Source organism: Pyrgilauda ruficollis, unplaced genomic scaffold (genome assembly GCF_017590135.1).
Source record: "Pyrgilauda ruficollis isolate IOZ18807 unplaced genomic scaffold, ASM1759013v1 scaffold3, whole genome shotgun sequence".
Lineage (NCBI taxonomy): Eukaryota > Metazoa > Chordata > Aves > Passeriformes > Passeridae > Pyrgilauda > Pyrgilauda ruficollis.
This window is the reverse complement of record NW_024524377.1, coordinates 12,067,544-12,090,604: the sequence shown is the minus strand read 5'-3', so window position 1 is coordinate 12,090,604 and position 23,061 is coordinate 12,067,544. Positions and strand designations below refer to the sequence as shown.

The following is a 23,061-nucleotide window of genomic DNA, read 5'->3' as shown; positions in this document are numbered from 1 at the left end:
CCACAAAAGAACAGATAGTGTGGCAGAAGTGTGATTTAGATTACGACTGATGCCAGAGGCAGGTGAACTCAGGGGTAAGTAAATTATTTCTTGGAAGTCTGTGGATAGAGGAGGTGTGATTTTCTTGGATGTCATTCAGGATTCCTTGCTGGCCCTTGCTCCCCGGCCTCCTCCTTGGTCTGAATTCCATACTGAGGAGACTTAATCTTCTTCACAAACTGTCTTTTTTTTAATATTTGCTGTTTGTGTTTCTGATAGGCTGCAAAACTGAAGCTTGTGTTTATGTGCCCTTCCTTCTTTTGGCAAACCAGGAAGTGTCCATATGAAGATGTTAATACTTGAAGGGTGCTGCTGTTACTCATTAAAATGGCATTCTAGACTAAAAGTGCAGTGATGATGGGGTGGCAATTTCACAGTGTTACACCTCACCCAAGCACAAAACTACAGCCAGTTATGCCCTCCTGATGGTCATTTTTCATAATGCCATACTTTCCTCTTTGTATTTAAAAACTCTGGACTTCAAGGCAAGTGGTTCTCAGTATAACTTAGTGTCATATGCCCTAGGAGGCACAGGGCAAGGATCTAAATCTGTAAGAAGTCTGCAAGTAGAACTGGATTCTTTACAGTTGATTCATGGGGTTTTTATCAAGGGCTGAACAGTAAGTCACAACAGCATTGTCTGTCTTGTTCTGATTTAAATACCTTATTTTTGTACAATCTTCTATTAGTGTTTAGCCTGTGAAGTTCAAATTTGTCTTGTTTTCAGGAAAAAACCAGGAATTTAGAAAGCATTTAAAGTTCCAAAGCATTAAAGTTCCAAAGACATAACTTCACTTGAAAGGATCTTTCAGAAGATGGATCTGAGGACAGTCAGAAAAGGCAAAAAATTATGACTAACTGTATGGCTTTTTCAGTGAAAAGGTTTTAAACTACACAAAATTTTTGCTTACATTTCTGACATTGCAGCCCTTTTTCAGCTTTTCTTTGCAAATGTTCTGAAGAGCGTATCTGTGTAGTCTTAGCTGAAAGTGTTACTTGGGCAAAGATAAATGCCTCCTATCAAATCTCTTTTATGTCCATAAATTATACTTACAAATAATTTATACTTGTAGCTATTTCAACAGTTATGTGAAACATACAGTACAATATTTATTATACTGGATATAATAAAATTATGTTAAAATAATTACAAACCAGACATAGCCAAGACTGTTAAGAGGTGAGAATAATTCTAAGAAAACAGAATTCCTGGTAAGATGATAATGTAACCATTGACTCTGAATACCAATGTTATTGACACAAAGAGCTTTGACTGAACTTTGTCAGAGTTCGTGCAAAGAGGAGGGCAAGTTTAAATTGGATTTAGAAATAACTAAACGAAGGTAACAATACAATTAATCAGACCATTGAGGGGGTCTAGACTGAGAGAACAGCAGGACTGTGGGTCTGAAGACAAATTATCCAAAAATAATACATAATTTAAATTTTCAATAAGCCAAGTTTAGTTAATACTGTGATCCCGTTACATAGCAAAAGTTAACTAAAACTGAAACATGTCTGCTGTGAAGGGGCATGTGCTCCAACTTGTTTGAAATAACATAAGTCCCAACTGACGTGTTACATAAAACATATTTTCAGACTCCAAGGACCAACAGGCTAGGACAAACGTCATTGTTTAAATTTAAAGTACTCTGAGTGTGTTTCTGAGTCAGTGTTAAGATGTCTGATAAATATATATACTGGTAGGTTGTACAAGTAGGAGAAAAGATTTAATCTTTTAAGTCACATAAATGTGTTTTTGTTGGTTTGTGCTGATGGCATAACTCCTCCTTTCTTTATGGTTTGGGGGCTTTATGTGGAATTGGAAGGAGGTTTTGTATAATGGCTACTATACTCACCATTATTCCTGGGAATTCTGTGGCACTACTACTGGACTTCTGTTACCTGAAACAAGTCTGTGTTCATATTTGGGAGGAAAATGGGACCAGACAATGCCAACCCCTCTACCACTTTAGGTCGCCCTCTAACCCTTTCACCTTCTGCTGCACTTTCAAATGTTTGTAGGCTCCTTTCCTTTACTCTTCCTCTCTCTTTTTCAAGTCTATTCTAGGAAATTTATTTCAGTTTCATCTGTCTCTTGTTGCATAAATTTTGGTGTTTACTCATAATGTTGACTGCTGAACATTCTGCAGTTTGCAAGTTTGACCTCCAGATTCTCAGTAGTAAGGATGTGAAGTGTGTCAGTAAAGCAGGAACATTAGTGGCACATATGCACACTAAAACTCTTAATTTGAAAGTTAAACAGAACCACACAATTATGATCTGGCACAGCAAAGAGAAGTGAATGGTTTAATTACACAGTCCATGTTGTGGTAGCCCACATGTATTCACCCACATTCATAAGCATTCCCTTCCTGTATTCAGCTATTGAACCACCTTACAATTTGGCTTTCGTTGTCTAGAGTATTCTTTTTGTACAGTTTACATAGAAAAAGAAACTTGTATCTGCACTGATGGGTGGCTATGGTATTACTGATGATTATTGTAGAGCAAGGTTTTAATAGTGCACCAGACCTGCATCCGTTAGTGGCTCTGAATTTCTACTCCCTCTGGAAAATTGCCTAGAAATATCTATTATTTATATTTTTGGCCCACTGGTACCTCTGGGCACCACCTGCACTACAAAAAAATAGGTTCTGTGGATGTCAATCTATTCATCTCCTTTTGTGCAAGAAAGGTGCTCTATACAGATTTGCACAATGGCACCTTTACACACCCCTTTAAATCCTTCTGTTATATCAAAGAAATCTGGCCATTTTCATCATTAGTGCATTGCCAATTTGTGCTTTCTTAATTTATTTCTTTGCTACCCTCTGCCATTGCCTATAATGTACTCTGGAAATTCTTCAGGATGGTGTGGTTTTGGTTTTGCTTATCAAAAACTGATGTCTCCATGTAATAAAATTACAAGATGGTAAGCAGTAATGGAGGTGGTCTCACAGACACTCCTGGGTCAGGACTCTTCTCAAAAGGCACATTCCACTCTTTCTTTAAAATATTAAAAATTTGCTGAGGTTTGCCAGTAATGAGATCTGAAGGTCTGCAGCTGTTTTATGGGCTGCACCAGGTGAGCTCCCTGATTCACGGAAATCACAGATTCTCTGAGTGTTTACGTGTTGGTTTTTTAAAATGGAGTCTGTGTTTCAGACCATTTTATTGCAAACAAACAGAAATCTAACAATAAGTAAACTGAGAAGGAACTGAGTGCAGGTGGGGTTATACAACTTTTAGCTCCTATGCTGGGATTACCGGCACCTCCAGAAATTTTTCAGAAAGAAAGCTGGTACTGTTCTGTACTTAAAGTACTTAAGTACTTAAAGGATAAAGCTTCTGAAGCTTTTTCAAGTGACTAGAAACAATATGTCCTACAATGATTTCCTACAAGGATAACAGGGGGAAATAATGGAGGAGTCCATATATGGAAACTGGGAAAAGGTACACTCAGAGAAAGCTACTTCCAGTTGCAAAACTGTAACCTTTACAGCATAATATATCTAAGTTTATCTCACTAGCATATTAATAGCAGCAGATGCTTTATCTTAACCATGTATGAATTCAAACTAAAATTAAAAAATCAAGCATACTGATAGCAAAGAAATAATGTAGCTACACTGCATAGAAATGTAGGAAGGAGAACTTCAGATGTTCCCTGATGATGTTTTCAAACCTGTTCTTGCAAAACTCAGTGATAGCAAGTATGTGATGTCCTGCAATGCCTTGGCTACCTGAAATGTGAGGTACCAAGGCAACCTGGAAAAGTAATCAAGAAATCTGTAGCTGCAAACTAAGCCCATCATTTTCTTTCTTCTCTCTCTGACATGCACCTTTTTTAACAAAAGATGTACACATCTGTAGGCTGTTGTCATGGTTGTGGTAGTCATCTTTCCCAGATGAAATAAGTCTCAGCCTTATCTAGTTTTTAAAAACCTCTCTTTTTCTGTTGCTCTTCTCTAGACCCTTTCTAGTATGACAAAGTCCATTTCAAAGACATGATTTTAGCTTAAACCTGCATGTACTTTAACAGACTTTATTCCTGTAATATTTACTGCTGTATCCATAAAGACTGATGCGCCTGTCTAAATTCAGAGTTATTTGTTTCAGTGGAGTTATCAGTGCCCAAAGTAAGCATGCACACAGAGCTTAATCAGAATACAGCCTCAAAAATCTAAGTGAAGATAAATAAGGAAAACAAAAGCTAATAATTTTGATGCTTACTAGTTTTACTTTTCCAGCAGTTTATTCATAATTCTGTTCTAGGAATGTGGATCTTCCTTGAGATTTTCCTCTGTCCTCAAATTTTATCTGAGTGTCTGACTCACTTAAAAACTAAGATAGTCTCTTCCACATAATTTTGGAAACTAATCAACATTTTACAGATAATCACTAACACCTTTGGAATTACACAGAAATACATACAAAAATAACACAAATACTTCTTAAACTGTGCAGATTTCTGCAGAAGTTGACACAAGAAGTTTATGCAGTAGATCCTATCCAAAAGATAAATCATTCTGCAATACAAATAACATCTCTGAATATTGTAATTTACAGGAATTTTTTTTTGTAAGGTTATTGTGTAAGACCAATGCTACTTATATGTGGATGCACTAATGTTTTTCATATATGTTACAGGATAATGAACGGTTCTAAGAGAACATCTTGCAGAAAATACCCTATTTTCTAACACAGGGGAATGAATTAATGCCACCAAAAAAAAAAAAAAAAAGGGCCGAACCCTTTTTTTTTTTAAAAAAAAAAAAAAGAGAAAGATGGGGTGAGCTTTTCACCAAACTAATGGGTGAAAGAGGCAAAAACTGGACTTTGGCTGCATGTATAATGGGTAAATTTATCCGATTTGAATTATACAAAATAATAGGTTCGTTCTATTCAAGTCTCATCCCAGACCCACCCCCCTTTTCCAGCCCTAGGGGAGGGAGCGTTAAATAATGGTCTGTGTAAACTGATGCTCATGCAGTAAGAGTTTGGAGAAGTGCTGCTTGTACAAGTTAAAGCAGGCACCGAAGAAACAGCAACCAAATAAAAAGCAGCTGCAGGAGCAAAGTGGACCCTTCTGAAATTAAAAGACATGTCTTTCTTCACCAGAGTTCTGACGATGAAATGCAAGCAGACACTTGAATGTGAGAGGACTTACTTTTACCAGGCGCTTTTTGCCAGCAGCAGGTTTCCCGGGCAGCCCCGGCTGTGCAGCAGCCAGCCCCTGGAGGTGCGGAGCAACCCGCGGGCAGCGGCGGGGAACAAAGGCGAGGGGCGCGGAGCGGAGCTGCTGGAGCCCCCCCCGCGCCCCCTGGGCAGGGTGAAGAGCCTGCACGAAATGCCCGGACCCAACACCCTCTACAACCTCTACGAGTTCTTCTGGAAGGACGGCTTCGGCCGCATTCATGAAATCCAGGTACAGCTCCCTCGGGTACTTAAAGTTTTAATCATGCCAGGGTTACTTAAACCTTTCCTTTCCTCCCCCGGTAAAGCGCCGGTGAATCGCCGGGATAGCAGCACCGCTGCTTGGCATCGCGGCGCCGCCTTCCCGCAGGGGAGAGCCGGTTTCAGGGGATCCCCCGCCCCAGTGCCCGCAGCACCGGAGGCTCCGGCACTTTTGTTTCGCGGGGGATCCCACGATCCCGGCGCCCGCGAGCGCTCCCCGCGCATCTTTGTGCGCGTTTTGAACCGCTGGGGAGGTGCCTCAAGCTGAAAGAAGGAAAAAAAAACCCCCCCCCTTTTTTTTTTTTTTTTTTAACTGGGCTGTTTCACAAGCTTGCAGAGGGCTTATTTTTGGCGGGCAGGGCTGGAAAACGTGGGCTTCCCCGGACTCTCAGACCGCAGCACCCACCCGTGCGGTGAGGCTGTGCCGGCACCCGGGGCCGCCCCAGCCCTGCCGCGGCCGCTGCCCTTCCCGCAGCCCGGCCCGGCGCTGCTCCGCCGTGCTCAGAGACCATTTTGTCTCTCCTACCCCGGCCTCCCCTCACATAAATACACTCTGCCTAGCTCGGTGCCCTGAGGGAGAGGTAGATGCGTCTGGCCCCGCTGCCGTCAGCGCTGGCCGGCTCCCCGCGGCCGCCCCCGTCCCTTCGGCGGGAGGCGGGCGGTTTGAACCGCGCCGGGGGGGCGAGGGACAGGCCCGCGAGTGGCGGCGACTGGCGCGGCCGGCACTGCCGCCCCCTCCCCGGCCGCCACAGTGGCGCGGGGGAGGGGAGCGGGAGGCGGGAAGCGGGGCCGGATGGCGGCGTGAGGGGAGGGAAGGGAAGGAGGGAGGGCGGGCCGAGAGCGGCTCCTGTCACCTGGCGTGTGGCGGTGCCGGAGCGGGGGGAGGCGGTCAAGCGAGCCAGAGGCCGGGTGGGGCTTGAGCAGCGTCCTCTGGACTGGGCACCTCCGCTGCTGCGGAGTCCCGCGGGCCGCGGCGCGTCCCCTCCGCCGGGCGCACCTGGTGAGGGTGGGCGAGGCGCGTTATCCATGAGGGAGCTGGGGGAACAAGGATCTTTGTGCAGCGCCTCGAGGATGCTGGCATGGGCAGCACTCTTACCGTAAGGCTGTCGCTATCCAGAGATGAATTCTTTTGGTTGCTTGGCCAAACATGTGGGTTTCATTCCTGAAAAGTCACAGTGCATCTCCTGGGGCCCTTTCCCCGTGTAGTCCAAGCGATTCTAAAGGAAGCGCTTTGTGTATAAGGGAGTAAAGCTGCGTGTTTCACTCTTGCATCTTAGGACCCATACGCTTTCCACCGGCAGTACATATCTCATTGGGAATACCTCAAATGGGGCATTTATTATGTTGCTTTTCTTAGTGACCTTTCCCAGATCGCTAGGAAGAAATTCACAGTCAGCCCCAAGAGGTTTCCTGCCTGAAAATTACTGCAATTTCAGGAAGAAAGAAGAGAGAGAAGGGGAAATAAAAATAGAAAAGGGAAAGTAAAGAAAACTGGACTTTAGATGGTATGAGAATCAAAACTTGAAAGTTGAGATTTACAAAGGGCCTAAAAACACCAGGAAGAGGCAGAAGACAGAAAAATAAAGACTCACATAAATTGCTTAGTTTTGTCCAGCTTTCTTATATTTACCATTTAGATTTTTAAGAAGAAATTCTAGGATGTATGCTCTGTTCCATGGCACCCAAACTAGATTGCTAATGATGAATTGCTCAGCTTGATTGCTTGCTAACTAAGACATACACATGAAAGTTAAAGACAACTAAAGCTCTTTGTTTCATTCTGTTTATTTTTTCCCTCTAACTCTGTGGTGGTGTACAGAATTTGAGAGGTACTCATTGTAGTTTCGTAACACTAAAAAAGATGCTGCCATTGGTTTCAAGTTCTTTCCCTGTCAAAACAGTGGAAATTATTAAAAATATTAAAAAGAATATAAGACATCCTAAATAGCATATCCTTTTTGCTACGACTAGCTGATATGGGTGAGTACTATTCCTAGAAAGGAAAGTGTGAGGAAGGATGAGGAGAAGTTGCAATATAATACTAGTTTTTATTCTGCCTAGAGTCTCAAGAATCACAGGATGCCCTGTTTGCCTACACGTAGAATGCAAGTAGGCATTAAATTTAGCAGTCTGTTAGTTTAACAATACAGTGAACATCAGGAACGAATCAATCCCAAACCCTTTGGTAACCAGCACAGCTACTTAAACGATGTCCTTTGGTGCACACAAATATTTGTGTGCTATATGCAGAAGGGGTGGGGAAGCCCAGAGCCTTTTCACAAAGGAGGTTCTGTTCTCAGTAACACGATTCCAGTTAGTCCTGGCCAAAGTAGTAATGCCTACAGTAATTATGACAAAGGGAAAGTATTTTTAATTTGGTGAGGTTGGATCTCTTTCGTCTCATCAGTGCTATGCAGGGATAAAGAAAAGAAAGGTGAGGAGGGAGGGATTTGGATGCTGGCAGTTTGAATTTATGGTGTGTGAAAGAATGACTGGTGTGAGAGTGGTATGTGAGGCACTAGAGTGGAATATTTTCAAGGTTTGGAATGAGGGAAAGAAAAACCCATGTTGTGATGGAAAATACAGAAATAGAAATCCTGGAGATTTTTTTTATACATGAAGTTGATAGAATGGTGTTCAGTCTGTTGAAAGAAAGGGATGTCCAAATACTTTGTCCCTGTCCATTTCTGGTTTAAAACTAGTATTTATTTGATTTAGTATTTATTTGATTGGATAGCTTGTCACTTGATTTATTTTCTGTTGAAGGTTGTTGTCACATGTAAACCTCACCATCACTGAAAAAAATAAACTGTTCCATAAATACCAAAATTTGTTGAACCTGTTTTTCTGTGACTGGTGGCCTGTAGTCCCCTCACCCCACTGATTTTTCCTTGCCACACTCCTTTCCCAACTCATGCTTTGCTTTCAAGACACATACTCTCACAGTTATTATCTCCAAGTTCAGTATCCCTAAAGTATTTGTAAGGCAAGAGATGTTTTGGGTTTTGGGAGAGCTTGTTCATACATTGCTCTGTCTGTGGTGTTGGTTAGGAGCAGACCACGCAGAAATGACAACAGAGTTCCTGCTGTAGCATTTCCCTCATCAGGATGACTAATACCTCTGTCTTGTATGAATCTAGATACTGATTTTAGAAAAATGGTAAGAATATTGTTGTGGGACACCTTTAGAACTTCGACTGAAGTTGGCCATTGTGTTCCAAAAGTAGTTAAGAGGTGACTGGCAGAGACCACAATTGCACAACTCATGTTTTATTTGGAAACTAGACAAAAATAATTACATTTTTTTAAGTGTACTTGGTATCGTGTTCTGAAGAGTGATTCATGTGTCTTAAACTTATTTTTGGCAATTAAACAATTCATCTCTGTAACTAAGACTGAATAAAATATATTTCACATACATTAATCTTGGGTCAATACTAGATTTTCACAAGTGCAGTTGGTGTCAACCATCTTTGGTTTATAACCAGCATAACTCTGTGTGCAGATGTCTTTGGATTAGAATGTAGGTAATGTCATAATAACTTTGGTCAGTTTAACTTGTCTTAATACTTTAACCAGAAATAAAGGCTTTAAAATTGATTTTCAGAGTCTTAATAATATCTTTTTAATAACTGCTTTGCAGTTGGGGGGTGGGGGTTTCCCCCCTCTGAAAGAAGGATGAACCTGGACTCCAAGTGAATTTGTAAGACTTGAGAATTTCACTTCATGACCATGTCAGAATGAAATTTATTTGAAATAATCAGTAAGATTTCATGGAACAGTGATAGTGCAACCTTACCGGAAAACTTTTTTGGGTTGGTTTTGTTTGTTTGTTTTAATATATAGACACAGCTTAATGTTTTCCAATCCTCTTTATTAATTTCCAATCCTCTTATTTGCCTCATGACTGAATCACAAGATTTGTGGATCAATCACTTAATAAACCCCACTTGAAGAATAAGACCCCACTTTTTCCTTTCTTTCGCAGAATTAACATATGTCTCTCTCAAGTTCACTGCTGACAAATCTGTTCCAAAATGCAGTGTTTCACTAGGCTGTTGCACTGTCATTGTTCTTGGTTAGGTGCAAGAAATTTATACATAGCTGCTTTATAAGCAATTAAATGGTAGAGCAAGTAGTTATTCACAAAATATATCTTCGTATTATACTGGTAATTTAACCCTATATGCTTCCATGCTTTTCATTTTTGCAGACATTCTTGCCAACCTGTTTGATCTGAAGGGATGTGTTTTGAAGTCCTTTCATCTTCTCAGTGTTTGGTTTCACTCACACTCTGTGCCTTAGAGCTTTGGGTCTTTCAGTCAGGGTCCTGAACTGTGTGACCTCTCTGTTTTCCTTGTGAATATTTCACAGTAATGCTTACATGCTTCTCCTGACATTTCAAACTGTTCCTTGACTGGAAGGCTGGGGATGAAATGCTAGATGTGAGAGTTTGTGTATAACAAATTGTCAGTTTCCTTTTGTCATAGTTTTCCTTAGTAATACTTGACTTCTCTTTCTCTTTGTTGGTGATGCTGTAGCAAAAACACACTCAGGAATATGGAAAGATCTTCAAGTCTCACTTTGGTCCCCAGTTCGTTGTATCCATTGCAGATCGAGACATGGTTGCTCAAGTGCTCCGAGCAGAAGGCAGAGCACCACAAAGAGCCAACATGGAATCCTGGCAGGAGTACAGAGATTTACGGGGCAGAGCCACGGGGCTCATTTCTGCGTAAGTGCCGTCAGCCCTTCACTTTCCTTGTTTTCTTGTGCAAGTTTTGTGATTTTCTGAAGGACTGTACAGGTCATCTGGGAAATCAGGCTTTTCTGTGTGGGGAAATTTATGTGGCTGGTGGGGAGAAGGGAGTAGGTATTTGTGATGAATGCTGTGAATTTGTTCTGCTGTGAAGTTTCAAAGGGATGGCAGTGATGTGTAGTTAAGTGTGCAGTGAGCTACTTTGAATGAAGACATTCTTTGGGAGTGTGTATCAACTGGAGTTTGAGCTGACTCACTTACCTGCAAGCAGTTTTACAGAATAGAGCTTACTAGCTTTGGCACTGCACTGCATGAATGTGGGTTTATTGCATCACTTCTAGACGGTTCTATCTAGCAGGCAGTGTGCTGTGGGGAATTGTTGGCTCAGATTGGTTTAAGCTTTATTGTTGACTGAAATGCCCCCTCAGTAGACGAATGTACAGAATGGTCAATTCACACTGTAGTGCATCCCCAGACAGATATTTCTGAATCTGCCTGATTCCAGAGGAGCTATCTGTCTGTACAGCTTGCATAACCTGGCAGCGCATGTGGGTGTGGTTAATTGCCACTGGGAACTACTCACAGTCCCCACTGACATAGGATGTTTATTTAGAGGGAAATTAATTTCCTGAGTCATGGACAGTCTGTTTTTCATGGTAGCAAAAGGCTTTATGTATTGCACGGCAGACTCAAATCTTAAGCTGCAGTTGAGACTCAAACTAACAGTTCCTTGATACTTAGTGAAAAGAGACCTTAAATCAGGAGATTCAGGAAATACCTGTTAAAGACATCAAATTCTTCTGCTGGCTGATAAGTTTCTGTGCCTTGCAATGGCATTGCTTCAGGTAAAAAAAGTAATGGGAAACAAAATAAACACATAAAAGATAATTGCCCATTTTCATAAGGAATTGAAAGGTATCCCTGGAACCACTGTTCCTAAAATACTCTGCTCATACAAAGCACATAAATACTTTACACATAAAAATTCAGATTTTTAGTCTTCAGCATCAAGGTTTCCATGCATAGCTCAGGTAAAGCAGAATCTGTAGCTGTAAGTTGTTTCTCTACAGGTAGCTCTGCTCTCTTATTGCTTTGTAGGTTTAGAACTGTGATGGCTGAAGGTGATGTATCAGTAGTGGAATTTATGGTACCAGCTCAAGTTGTTGATTTGTCAGATGTGAATGTGAGACCTTTATTTGGTAATTAAGTACTGGTGGTCTGTAAAAGCAGTTTTGCAGACTACCCATTCGAATATTTATTTAAAGTAATTTTAATAGAATATTTTACTAATTCCTTGCATTAGCTACTACTAAAAGACTAAAATAGGGACACTCATCAAATTCAGATCACTGAATGGGTGAGTTCTGTCACTCAACCCCGAGATTGATATGTTGCAACACTGAATTTTAATGAGGATGTGCAATAAATACAGAATAAAACTGTAGGAACATAATACAAAATATACATTATCATAATTTTTATTTCACCATTTGCTTTCATTTGACATGAAAAATTGCAAACAGTTTGATTGCAGAGCTCTTACCCAGGTGATGATTGTTAAGGAAAACAATGCATTGACATTATTAATAATTTCTTCTAGGGAGGGGGAGCAGTGGCTAAAAATGAGAAGTGTACTGAGGCAAAAAATTCTGAAACCCAAAGATGTGGCTGTTTACTCTGAAGGAGTCAATGAAGTTATCACAGACTTAATTAAAAGAATCCACACCCTCAGAAGTCAAGAGGAGGATGGGGAAACAGTGACCAATGTTAACAACCTTTTCTTCAAGTATTCAATGGAAGGTAAGCAAAGGCTGGATCTGTAGAGAAAATAGATGTAAAGCAGCGTGGTTGTGGTGAGGAATTTCTGTCAAATGACTTTGCCCTGATGTGAAAAAGGAGGTTTGACATTCTGCATTTGTGTGTCTTCCTAGTTAGTGCAGTGGGTATCAGTAGAATTCCTTTGTAGAGTCCTTATATTGAGGAGCAATTCCCATGGAAATACTGGTGTACAGGTAAAGTGTTCAATCAAGGTCTTGAACAGTCTCAGTACTCTGTATTTCTGCATTAGTTCCTCAAGAATAAGGGTGCTGACTTTCTAACAGGTGACTTCTAAGACATGTTAATTTCACAATATACCAGCCAAATTCCAATGAGGAATCCCCATGTGATGTATCTAAATTCAGTTCATAGCTTAATGTGGGAAAAAATACTGCTTTTCCCTGCCTACAGATGCCAAGTATGGGATTGTTATGCTTGCCTTAAGATCATCTGCCTCTGGCTACCATTAATTAATGAGGGAATGCAGAATGAAACCCTGGCCTGAGCCTGTATGGCAGTTCCTGTGTTCTTACAGCAATCTCATGGTGATACACATTTTATGTATTTCTTTAACTGACTGCATACAACCCCATCTTGTTATATGTAATGCCTTTTAAAAACATTGGTACTCTTTGCTGACAGGCAACTGAGTAATTTGGGATTTGAAGAATATCCAGATTGCTCACTTTGTGTCAAATTGCTGGCTGCCTCCTTGGTCTGTTTCACATTAATAGTGTCTAAAAACAGCATTTAACTACCAGTTTATGGAATTTCAAACTGTGAGCTTACAGATTCACTGTAACTGATGGGTTGGTTTAAATTCTTCACATTCTTTTAGTTTTTAATTTATAACTTGTGCCTGGCACACATTTATTTTGTATATGACTTGCTGTTTATTTAACTTACGCTGTAACTGTTCAGAGAAACAATACATAAGATTTCTTTGAAGGGACCATGTAAGCTGTGAGAGGATGTATAAGAACCAGCAGTTTCTGAAAGAGGCACAAAAGAAAGAAAAGATGCAGAAAAATATCTTCGCAGGGAGGAAAATTAGAAAAGGAAGAGTGAGTTGAAAATAACCAACATTTAAAATTATTTTTGTCAGTAAAGATAATGTCTAGTGGGAGTGCCTGCAGAACTGCAGAAAAAGATCTGTGAAAATTACAGCAAGTCAGAACAAGAGACAGTCAATATTGTCACTTGCAACAGTGTCACACTTGCTGTTTTTTAGGGCTGGATGGGCGTGCAGTAAAAGCACAGTCTGGAGTGCAAGCTTTTTATCCATTTACACAGGCTCAGTATTCATTTGCTACCAGCTGCTGACAGACACAGCCAGTGGTAGAAACCCCTCCGTTGTCACCAGCTATCAGAAATGTCTTTGTGTTTTCAGAGGCCAGCAGGGCAGGCTCAGGATTCACAGTGCAGTGCAAAACACAGCGAACAGGCTGGAGGCTGCTCTACTTCTGGTGGAATTCCTGGCTGTCTTCTCATGCTGAGCATTATTGACATAGCAACTACTCTCTTGCTGCAATGTTTAGCTGGGCTATTTTACTGTGGTTTGGATTTCTGTTTTATCTGTTCCCTAGCTGAAGCAGTAATAATAATATTAATAAATTTCTTGTAAAGTAGTTCCATTTGTAATGCTAGTTAATTCCTTAAATTATTAATATGTATTCATGAATGTGTATAGACAATTCTTTCATTTTTTTATGTGCAGGTGTGGCCACTATTCTGTATGAATGCCGGCTGGGCTGCCTGGAAAACAACATCCCACAGCAGACTGTTGAATATATTGAGGCTCTGGAATTGATGTTTAGCATGTTTAAGACCACTATGTATGCAGGTGCTATTCCCAAATGGCTTCGTCCACTTATTCCAAAACCCTGGAGAGAGTTCTGCAGATCCTGGGATGGACTCTTCAAATTTAGTAAGATTTAGTAGTAGAAAAGTTCAGCTGTATTTCTGCAGGTTCTGTGTGTGTTTGAACGGAACAAGCTGCATTTCTCTTCTAAAATTATAAGAAGACATTGTGGCAGAAGTAAGTTTCATATTAAATGCAGACTGGCCAGGGGAACTGTTTTAAAAAATATTCTACTGCAAACAAACTTTAACAGTACATTTCAAAACTCCCCTATTTTATACTGCTCTTTCTTTATTTATCTTCATCTGTTTCAGCACCCACTTGTCATTCCAGGTCCAAGTGCTTTGCCAAGGTTTTGTCTTAAGCCACTTCAATTTTAATGAGGGTAGTTTTGTTGACTTCAGCAAAATTTTAAATAAGCACCCTGACATAATCACCACTAAAACTGACTAGAAAGTTAATAAACTAGGCTCTGGCAATCAATTAAACACTTTGTAAAGTTTATTTATATATATACAAGTGTATAAGTTGGCATCAAGTACACTGATGTACTACAATATGGGTTTTTTGGTAAATAAAACATTCCAGGCTACTTTACAAATCAGTTTTCATGTAAGTAGGAAGGAGGAGTTATCTTTGCAATTTCATTTTTTTTCATGTTCTTGAGTGTTAAAAAAACTTGAACCCATTTTCTCTCTCAAATATGAGAAAGCTGCATGCATTTTAATTTTTTGTAGGCTCATTCTATGAGCCATTAACTTTCAAAGGAGTTTTTCTCTTCTTAAATCCTTTGCTTGACCAAAGATGCTGTTTGCAGTCACTAGAATGTACATGGAGCTGTGGATGAAATTGCTCAGCGTGTCATTCACTGAAGTTTTTGTATTTTTGTTATCACTTGATGGTACTCATCTTTCTCTTCAAAGTAATTAAGTTCTGTGGCTTTGACCTTCTGGTTGCTGCTAGCATCTTGCAGCAGCCTCTCTGTGCTGAGCTGCAGCGTACTCTGCAGAGTTCACCACTCCCTGCAGAGCCACCAGGAGACAAGCCAGGTGGGCATAAAAACTTGGCCTCGAGCTTCCCTCAAGGAAAGGAACTGAAGTCTCTTGTGTCCTCTCTTTGTGCTCAGCATTCTCATGCTGTGAGTTACCAAGGTTCCTGTCAGCTCAGTCTTTCCTTGCCATGAGTACCCAAGGACCTCCACCACCACTCTAGGATTTTTCCTTAAGAAAAATGAATTTTTTTTCCCTGGATGTGCAGTGTAGCATGAGAAATGTGATTACTGAATGGAAGCAGCAGAAAAATAAAAATGGAGGCTTAACAATTTTTTTGAATCCCAAAGGTCAAATCCATGTTGACAACAAATTGAAGGCTATTCAGTCTCAGCTGGACCAAGGAGAAGCAGTGAATGGTGGGCTACTTACACACCTCCTAGTGAGTAAGGAACTTACTTTGGAAGAGATCTATGCCAACATGACTGAAATGCTTCTGGCAGGAGTGGACACAGTAAGCTTGTTACCATTTTTCTTGTGCATAGTTGTTTTTGTACACCAGGATCACTGGCAGCTCTCTTCAGGGGGCTTACATTGCTCATAAGGATGTAATTCTAACACATTTAAGCCATGATGCCTTTAAAGTGATAGAAAATACTTCCTGTACTGTGTCATCTCCACTGGAATGAAATCAGTGTTCTGATCTAGCTGTGGTTTGCAGGAACCCATCACTTGGGAATCTGTTCCACAGCTTATTAAACAGATAAAATAGCAACTGTCTTTACATTCAGCTTGTATTTCATACATTTTCTTTTACTAGTTTCTTATCAGGTTTGTTTTTGTGCTACTTTAGGTGGAGCACAATAGAAAGGTTAGCTGAAAGTTAGGGTGAAAAAAATTGATCAATAAACTCATGTAGAGTTTGGTAACTGATTTTCATGGATGGCTAAGTAAATCAACTGGGACACACATTATGGATCAGATACCTGCTTTCTGCTGGAACCCATTGGCACCTAAAGATTCCCAAGGGGATGTTAGGCCAGCAATGATTTGGATAAGTCGTAAGTTCACTCTACCCCTGCTTGTGCTGGCAGCATAGAGTCAGGCTGAGGCAGAGAGCTGAGGTAAAGGCTCAGGGTTAATTGGACTGGTGTATCCAATATGTTGACACCTGGGAACGTTTTTCAAGTGACTCTCATTCTTTATTCTTCTGATTTGCCATACATTTGGAGAAACATTAATGTCCTGTGTGTATCTTCCCCTTTCATTGCTAGCATGTGAAATCAGTACTGACTGCAGCATGACAATTGGAAGAATAAGGGAAAAGAAAGATGAGTTATTGTATGTACAACGTATACAGAGTTATTTAGAATATCAGTGAACACTTCTACTATAAATGATTGTTACTGAACAAATTTTAAAAGCAATTATATTAATTTGCTAAAGAAGTGCTATGTAGGACTTAAATAGTCATATAGTAAAAAGGTTTAAAATAAGTAAAAAAATAAAATGGTCTTAAAGAAAAGAAAAGCTATCTGGATAATTGGATTCAGATTTTTTGTGGCTTAAGAAAGTTTGTAAGGTTTCTAAAGAAAACAAAAAAACCCCAGCAGCAATCACTTTTGAATTCCAAAATAAGGAGCATATGTAAAACTTCTTTATGTGTTGAATATTACTCCATTGGTTAAGTGTCCCAAGGGCATATGAATTTGCAGAGCTTTTTGATGTTGGTTCTTAAGTAAAACACAATTATTAATCCCATTCATTTTCTAATCTTTCAGACCATTAATTTTCCATTTTTAGTGTGTGACATTTTTCATTAAAATAATAGGACAATGTTCATGCCAACAAGAATTTCCCTTTCCATTTGACTCAGCTTTCTCAGTTGGGAACAGACTTTTTCTGAGAGGACTATCCTTCTGACTTCCTCATTTTCAAGTACAAAACAAAAATGGAAGGAACCTTGTTTTTCCTACTGCTGTCAATTCAGATCTCATTTTATCATAGAAACATAGAAAGAGATTTTGAGGATTATGAAAGCTTTCAACAGAATTGTGAGGCAGTTGTTGGCTACAATGCATTTTGTCTGTTGCTGGAACAGTCCTAACTTTTAAGAAGTTATGAAGGAACTGGGAACCTGGGGAGGAGCACTGTTTATATCAGAGAAGTTCTGCACAATTGCCAGCTCCTCTGAGTGGAATAGAACTGGGTTGCATTGTAGAAGGCTCAGCCATTCCATATTGCAAGAAAAACTTAGGAGAAGTTGGTACTTCAAGCATTATACCCCAGTTTGAAGACAAGACATAAAAGGTCACAATCATGACGAATTTGCATTCTAAATTGATGTTAAACTTAAGACCAAAATAAGACATTTCCACAAGCTGATTTTTTTCCCAGCTGTGGTTAAAAAAGATTAGATGATGGGTTTCTTTAAATCCTCTTGTGCTCAAAGTTGAACTGTGTCCTGCCTCGTGTTCTCTTTCTTCTTCAAACAAAATATTTTTAAATGATAGTGGTGTAGCATTGCTTACCAAAAGGATAATCTTAGCAGTGATGATATCAGTTCTGTCCTGTGAATGCTATGAGGGGACCACCGTATGCTTAAAAGGGGTTGGAAATGTTCTGAGAAGAATTTTCTTATCTTGTTTCCTGTGAAGTGTTTTTGTTGGAAGGAAAGATGAAATGCACATTGAAAACTAAGAGCTAACTTAATCCATTGCTGTTTGGAGTGCTTATGTTTCAATACTGCTTACACAGTTGGGTTTCCATTTGGTTTGTCTGTTGCTTTTTATATTTCACTGGGAAAATATCAGCAGGGATTGTTTTGATATGTGGTGGACTTTTAGATGGAAAGAGGATGAAGGAGGGGATGGCAACATCTGGCAACCTCCCATTGAATCCAGAAGTGAATCATTGCCAGCCTGTTTCATAACTTTAAACATATAAAACACATAGTTGAAAGCTGATTGTTTTTCTTGGCTTGAAATTATTATTAATGTAATCTTTTTGGGCTTGATGATTGTGGTTTTTCCTTAGACTTCTTTCACTTTGTCCTGGGCCGTATACTTGTTGGCAAAGCACCCAGAGGTGCAGCAACGTGTTTATGAGGAAATAGTTAATAAACTGAGGAAAGATCAAGTTCCAGTTGCTCATGATGTCCTAAAATTGCCTTTGATTAGAGCTGTCCTGAAAGAAACCTTGAGGTAAGTAACAGACAACTGAAAGATTCAATTCCATGTTATTCTAATGAATTTTGAGTCCATTTTAGCATTTGTAGTTTATTGTTGCTACTGCAATTTGCTGCTTCTACTTTTATTTATTTCAGTAGTATTGTGTCCAAGCATGCTCAAGCAATGCATAAGATAGATTATGTAATGTTTAATGTTTCTCAGTTTGGTAGAAGTGGTATCACATATGTAGGACATGTCTGTTAAGGCAGGGAATAGAAAGCTTGATTTTTCCCTTTAGTCTGTATGATAAAATGTAACAGCCTTCTCCCCCACTTTGCAGTTCCTACTTCAATAATTTTAAGCTTTTTGATTTAAATTAAAGGCATGTGACATACTTTTTTTTTTAATATGTTTATACTAAATGTTCATCATGAGGTGAGGGGAATAAGAGGATTTTAGAGAAGGCATCAATAAGGCTTTTTCAGCTTTAGCAGCAGTGCTAAAATGTCTCCAGCTTCACCACCAACTTCATGCTTGTACGTGTGTAAAGTGAATAAATGCATAGATCAAATAGCTCAACCTTCAGTTACTAATAAATAACTTTTCTCAGATGATGGTCATATTCTCACAGATGATTCAAGGTCTTTGAAGCTCCAGGGTGTTCTGCACTCCTGAAAAACATTATTGGTGTGACTGAATATCGCATTCATCTTGCGTATTTGTGAATGCAAATTGGAATCTAAACGTTTTAAAAATTGTGTTAGTTATTACTGTTGAACTTCAGGTAAATATTTCTCACTAGGTTATATCCAGTATTGCCAGGAAATGGAAGAGTGACCCAAAAAGACTTGATCATTGGAGGATACTTGATACCTAAAGGGGTAGGTTCTGTTGCAGTCCTCTGCAGAGAACAGTTTATTTTTTGCAAATGAAATATGATCTGCTCCAACATATATACACTTCATTGATTTTAAAAGATTTCTCCGCGCTATAACATTAAGAGGAAGGTATTTCATTTTATGTCACAAATAGATTTTATGATAGACCTGTTGCTGTTGTTTTGATATTTTTTATTTGAGTCCTCACCTGCAAATGAAATTTATCCTCATGACTTCATCTTAATATTCTTGAGGGTGGAGTCTATTATTAACATATCTGTGGAATGGTACAATTCAATTTAAGAAGCATGGATTTCATTATTCTTGCAGTTTTCCAATTCTTTGTCTGTTAATTCCCTTTGTGGAAAATTTCTCCCTTTTTTTCATGGCAACTTCATGAAACAATTCCCAATACTTGTGACTTGTTCCCATCTCCTTCCCCACTGCATCTTCTCTAATATATGCAGCAACTTTGAAAACAATTTGAAGATTATTTCCTTTGACCAATCGAGAAAGGGATTTGATTTTTGATTTTTTTTTCCCTTTTGTCTTCAGAATTACTCAGAGTTGCTTAATTTTTATCACCTATTATTGCAGAAATTACAGTAATTGCAAATGCTTTTAAATTTTGTTATGTGCATTGGAGCTAGCTAAATATAAATATCATTTATTTCCTCAGACCCAGCTGGCACTTTGTCATTATGCTACTTCATACAGTGAAGAGAATTTCTCAGTGGCAAATGAGTTCCGACCTGAGCGCTGGCTGAGGAAAGATAACTTGGACAGAGTAGACAACTTTGGCTCCATCCCTTTTGGCTATGGCATTAGAAGTTGTATAGGAAAAAGAATTGCAGAGCTGGAAATCCATCTTGCACTGATTCAGGTTAGAACTGTGTGATAGCATTACAAGAAGGAAATGAATTGGTATTATTTTTTTTATGTATGCCATTTCTGGGTATCCTACAGTGGTCAAAATCTTTTTTTGGAGTGTTGTCTAATGTACTCAAGCTGCAAAGACTAAAAAATTGAAAATAATCATGCTTGAAATATAGCATAGTACCTAATGGTATGGTACACAGGATGTAAAACTAAAGGTAAGTTTGTTAAGGAAATACATAGATTTGGTACAGAAGGCTTTTGTAAGCAAATCAGAAATCTTTCTTAATGTCTATTGGAATGGTTTCTGTGTTTTACAGAACTTACAAAGATGTAAAATGGATTTTATATCCTTATACTGATCACAGTGTGATGACAAACAGTAGAATTTCTCTATGTTTTGGTCTTTTTTGTCTCTTCTGGTTCTTTCTTCTAACTCATTATCATTTTAGATGTACATAATTTATAGTTATATAAATAGTACATATTGAGATGTATTGGTTTTGATTGGTTCATATCATAAAGAAAATGTTCCCAACAGCTATATTTTTTGTCATTTACATTTTCTATTTTGTCATTACATTTTCTATATTTTTTTGTCATTTACAAGACAGTCTATAGCTGAAATAATGAGTACAGATTGTGCAATCAAATTGCAAAGATTTGGTAACTATTTATAGTTAATTAACTATAAAAATATTTAGATCCATTTTATGTATCCAAAGGAAAGGTTGATTGAGTTTGTCTTTGAATTTCCTTCAGTAAACTTCTAGAGCAATCTCTGAACAATTAGTGCCTGTCTTTTGGAGCTGAGAGTGAGAGAGCTCCCGGGGGCTTGGTAAAACAAACACACTTCCATCTTTTTTAAAAGGAGGCTCAAGGAAGCAATGGAGAACCTACTTTGTTTTCTGGAAGGAAACTAGAGCATAACAGCACACAACCTATTTACAAACACAGAAATGATACTTAAGTGAGTTAAAATTAGAAACACATGGAGCTCATCAAAGAGAAAATGTTTCAGACCAATCTGATTTCTTTCTTGGACTTGATCACTTACCTCATGTGGAGGTATAAAGTAAGTCATGTACTCTGACTTCAGGAAGTATTTTCACACGTCCTGTATGTTTTTGCTCTCAATTAAATTAATAAAATTTGTTCCAGATAGAAGTGTCCACAAAATGCATGCACAGCTGGTTGTAAAAAGGAAATAGCTGGAGGCAGTAGTTATAGAATAATTGCTGTTGAACTGGAAAGCATTTAATTAAAATTCTGTAAAAGTCTGTCCTGCATTTGATTTAGGCTGTTATTTTCATTAACAGTGTAAGTGATGGATTAGAGAATACTTTTACAGCTTGCATGGGATACCAAGCTGATGTGAATTAATTTAAAATCAGGGGATGTGAATATAGAATTTTGAAGAAAAAAGAGAAATGTTGTAGAAGCAACACAAAATTATTCATTAATGACAGTTGCAAGTTAGTGCCCTTGAGAAGAAATAAATGCATAAATACAAATTTATGAAGAACTGTCTGAGTAATATTAGTACTGTAGGAAAAGACTGGAGTGATATAGTAAAAAATAATTCAATTCTGACAAGGCAATGTGATTCTAGATAATATTAGCAGCATTAGCAAGCATTTTGTATGTCAGAAAGAGGAGCTAAATTACTCAGTCTTGCCAAATTCACTTAGCAACAATAAACAGCCATCCCCATGCACTGCATTTTAAGGACAATGTAGCCAAATTCAAGGAAATTTGGAAGACAAAGATAATAACAAGAGGGATTTTGAAAAGAGAAGAATGAAGTAAAAGCTTTGTCACATATCTCATACTGAAAACTGTAGTTATGTGTAGGAAAATAATGCATTGGTTAGCAATCATACTAGGAGAAGGACTAGAGAAAATTACTTAATTTACAGAAAAAAGTGTTTGAGATTTATTATGAGGAGAAGTTGAGGATATTGCAGTATTTCCCTCTTGAAAGTGTAAAAGTGTAAAAAAGAGGTATTCTTCATTCAGAAAAATGAGTTTGATGGGATTGGGATTCCTACAGCTTTCTTAATAATTTCACATATTGATTGATATTAAAGGAAGTGAAATCAAAAACACATAGAGGGGAACCTCACAAGGTTTGGAAGAGACCTTAGTTTCTTTGATAGTTCAGACTGTTTAGTCTGGTTCTGTGGGATTTCTTCAGAAAGGTCTTGCTCAGTCCTCCCTCCATCAGAGGAGGATTTTCAATTACAATCTTTACCTTATAACACCTTTATTTTGTTTCCTGGATGGGAATCATAGCACTTAAACTCTGCCAAACTGGCAACACAAATTTTGCTTGTGACAGTCTCTTATGTTCTCTTGTTTAAAGGCTACTCTTCACTGGTAATTTTGCAGTTTTTCTAATACTTGTTCTGTTTATGTTCACAGCTACTTCAGAATTTTGAAATCAAAATTTCTCCCAAAACGGAACCAGTTCATGCCAAAACTCATGGACTTTTGACTCCTGGAAATTCCATCAATGTCAGATTTTGTGACAGGAAGTGAAACTCGGATGTTTTGGAAGTACTAATACAATTTTTATGGAAACAGGTTTGCATTTTGCAGAAGTTTAAAACACACTTGTTCTCTGGTTTGCAGGTATTTGACAATATCATGAAGTATTATGTTCTGCCTGAGTTCTAGCAGTACATAAGAGCAATTACCTCTCCTGTAACACTTAATTACACATATGAAAATATATGCCAAAAAGATTCCTTCTTGCACTGGGAGTCTCCTTTTATCTGGGAGAATTCCTTGGAATAACAACACATGCATTGAAAAAAGCCAACCAAAAGTAAATTCAGACATGTCAGTATCATTCAGTGATTTTGTTACGCTGCTACTCAGTGAGTGCATTTGAGAGCAAGGGGATTATTAGACAATATGTGGAAATTAGCTGCATGTCTAAGTTTATATTTTCCTGTTTCTTGTCATCCAGTGTTTTTTAAAAGTTTCCACGTAACAATGAAATTATGAGATCATTTTTTAATATGTAAAAACATTTACTCTGCATGTATTTAAAAAAAAAATTCCAGTAATATGAAAAGTAAGGATAGAAAAGATACAACTTACGTCACGTTGTTTAGACTTGAAATACAGAACATATACAAATTTATCTAAACATAATCCCCATAAAATGTTTCTATATATTTTTAAAAAATAAAGTCTTAAAAATGAA

General features: G+C 38.6%; 1 protein-coding gene across 1 annotated transcript; it reads left to right on the top strand.

The window, feature by feature from the left end:
- The first annotated feature begins 5,146 nt into the window (after positions 1–5,146).
- LOC121356668 (cytochrome P450 27C1) lies at positions 5,147–22,388 on the top strand. Its single transcript, XM_041473348.1, has 9 exons — positions 5,147–5,470; positions 10,041–10,231; positions 11,856–12,055; positions 13,791–14,000; positions 15,274–15,437; positions 17,960–18,126; positions 18,896–18,974; positions 19,651–19,854; positions 22,272–22,388. The coding sequence occupies exons 1-9, from the start codon at positions 5,147–5,149 to the stop codon at positions 22,386–22,388; spliced, it is 1,656 nt and encodes a 551-aa protein (XP_041329282.1).
- The last annotated feature ends 673 nt before the right edge of the window (positions 22,389–23,061 follow it).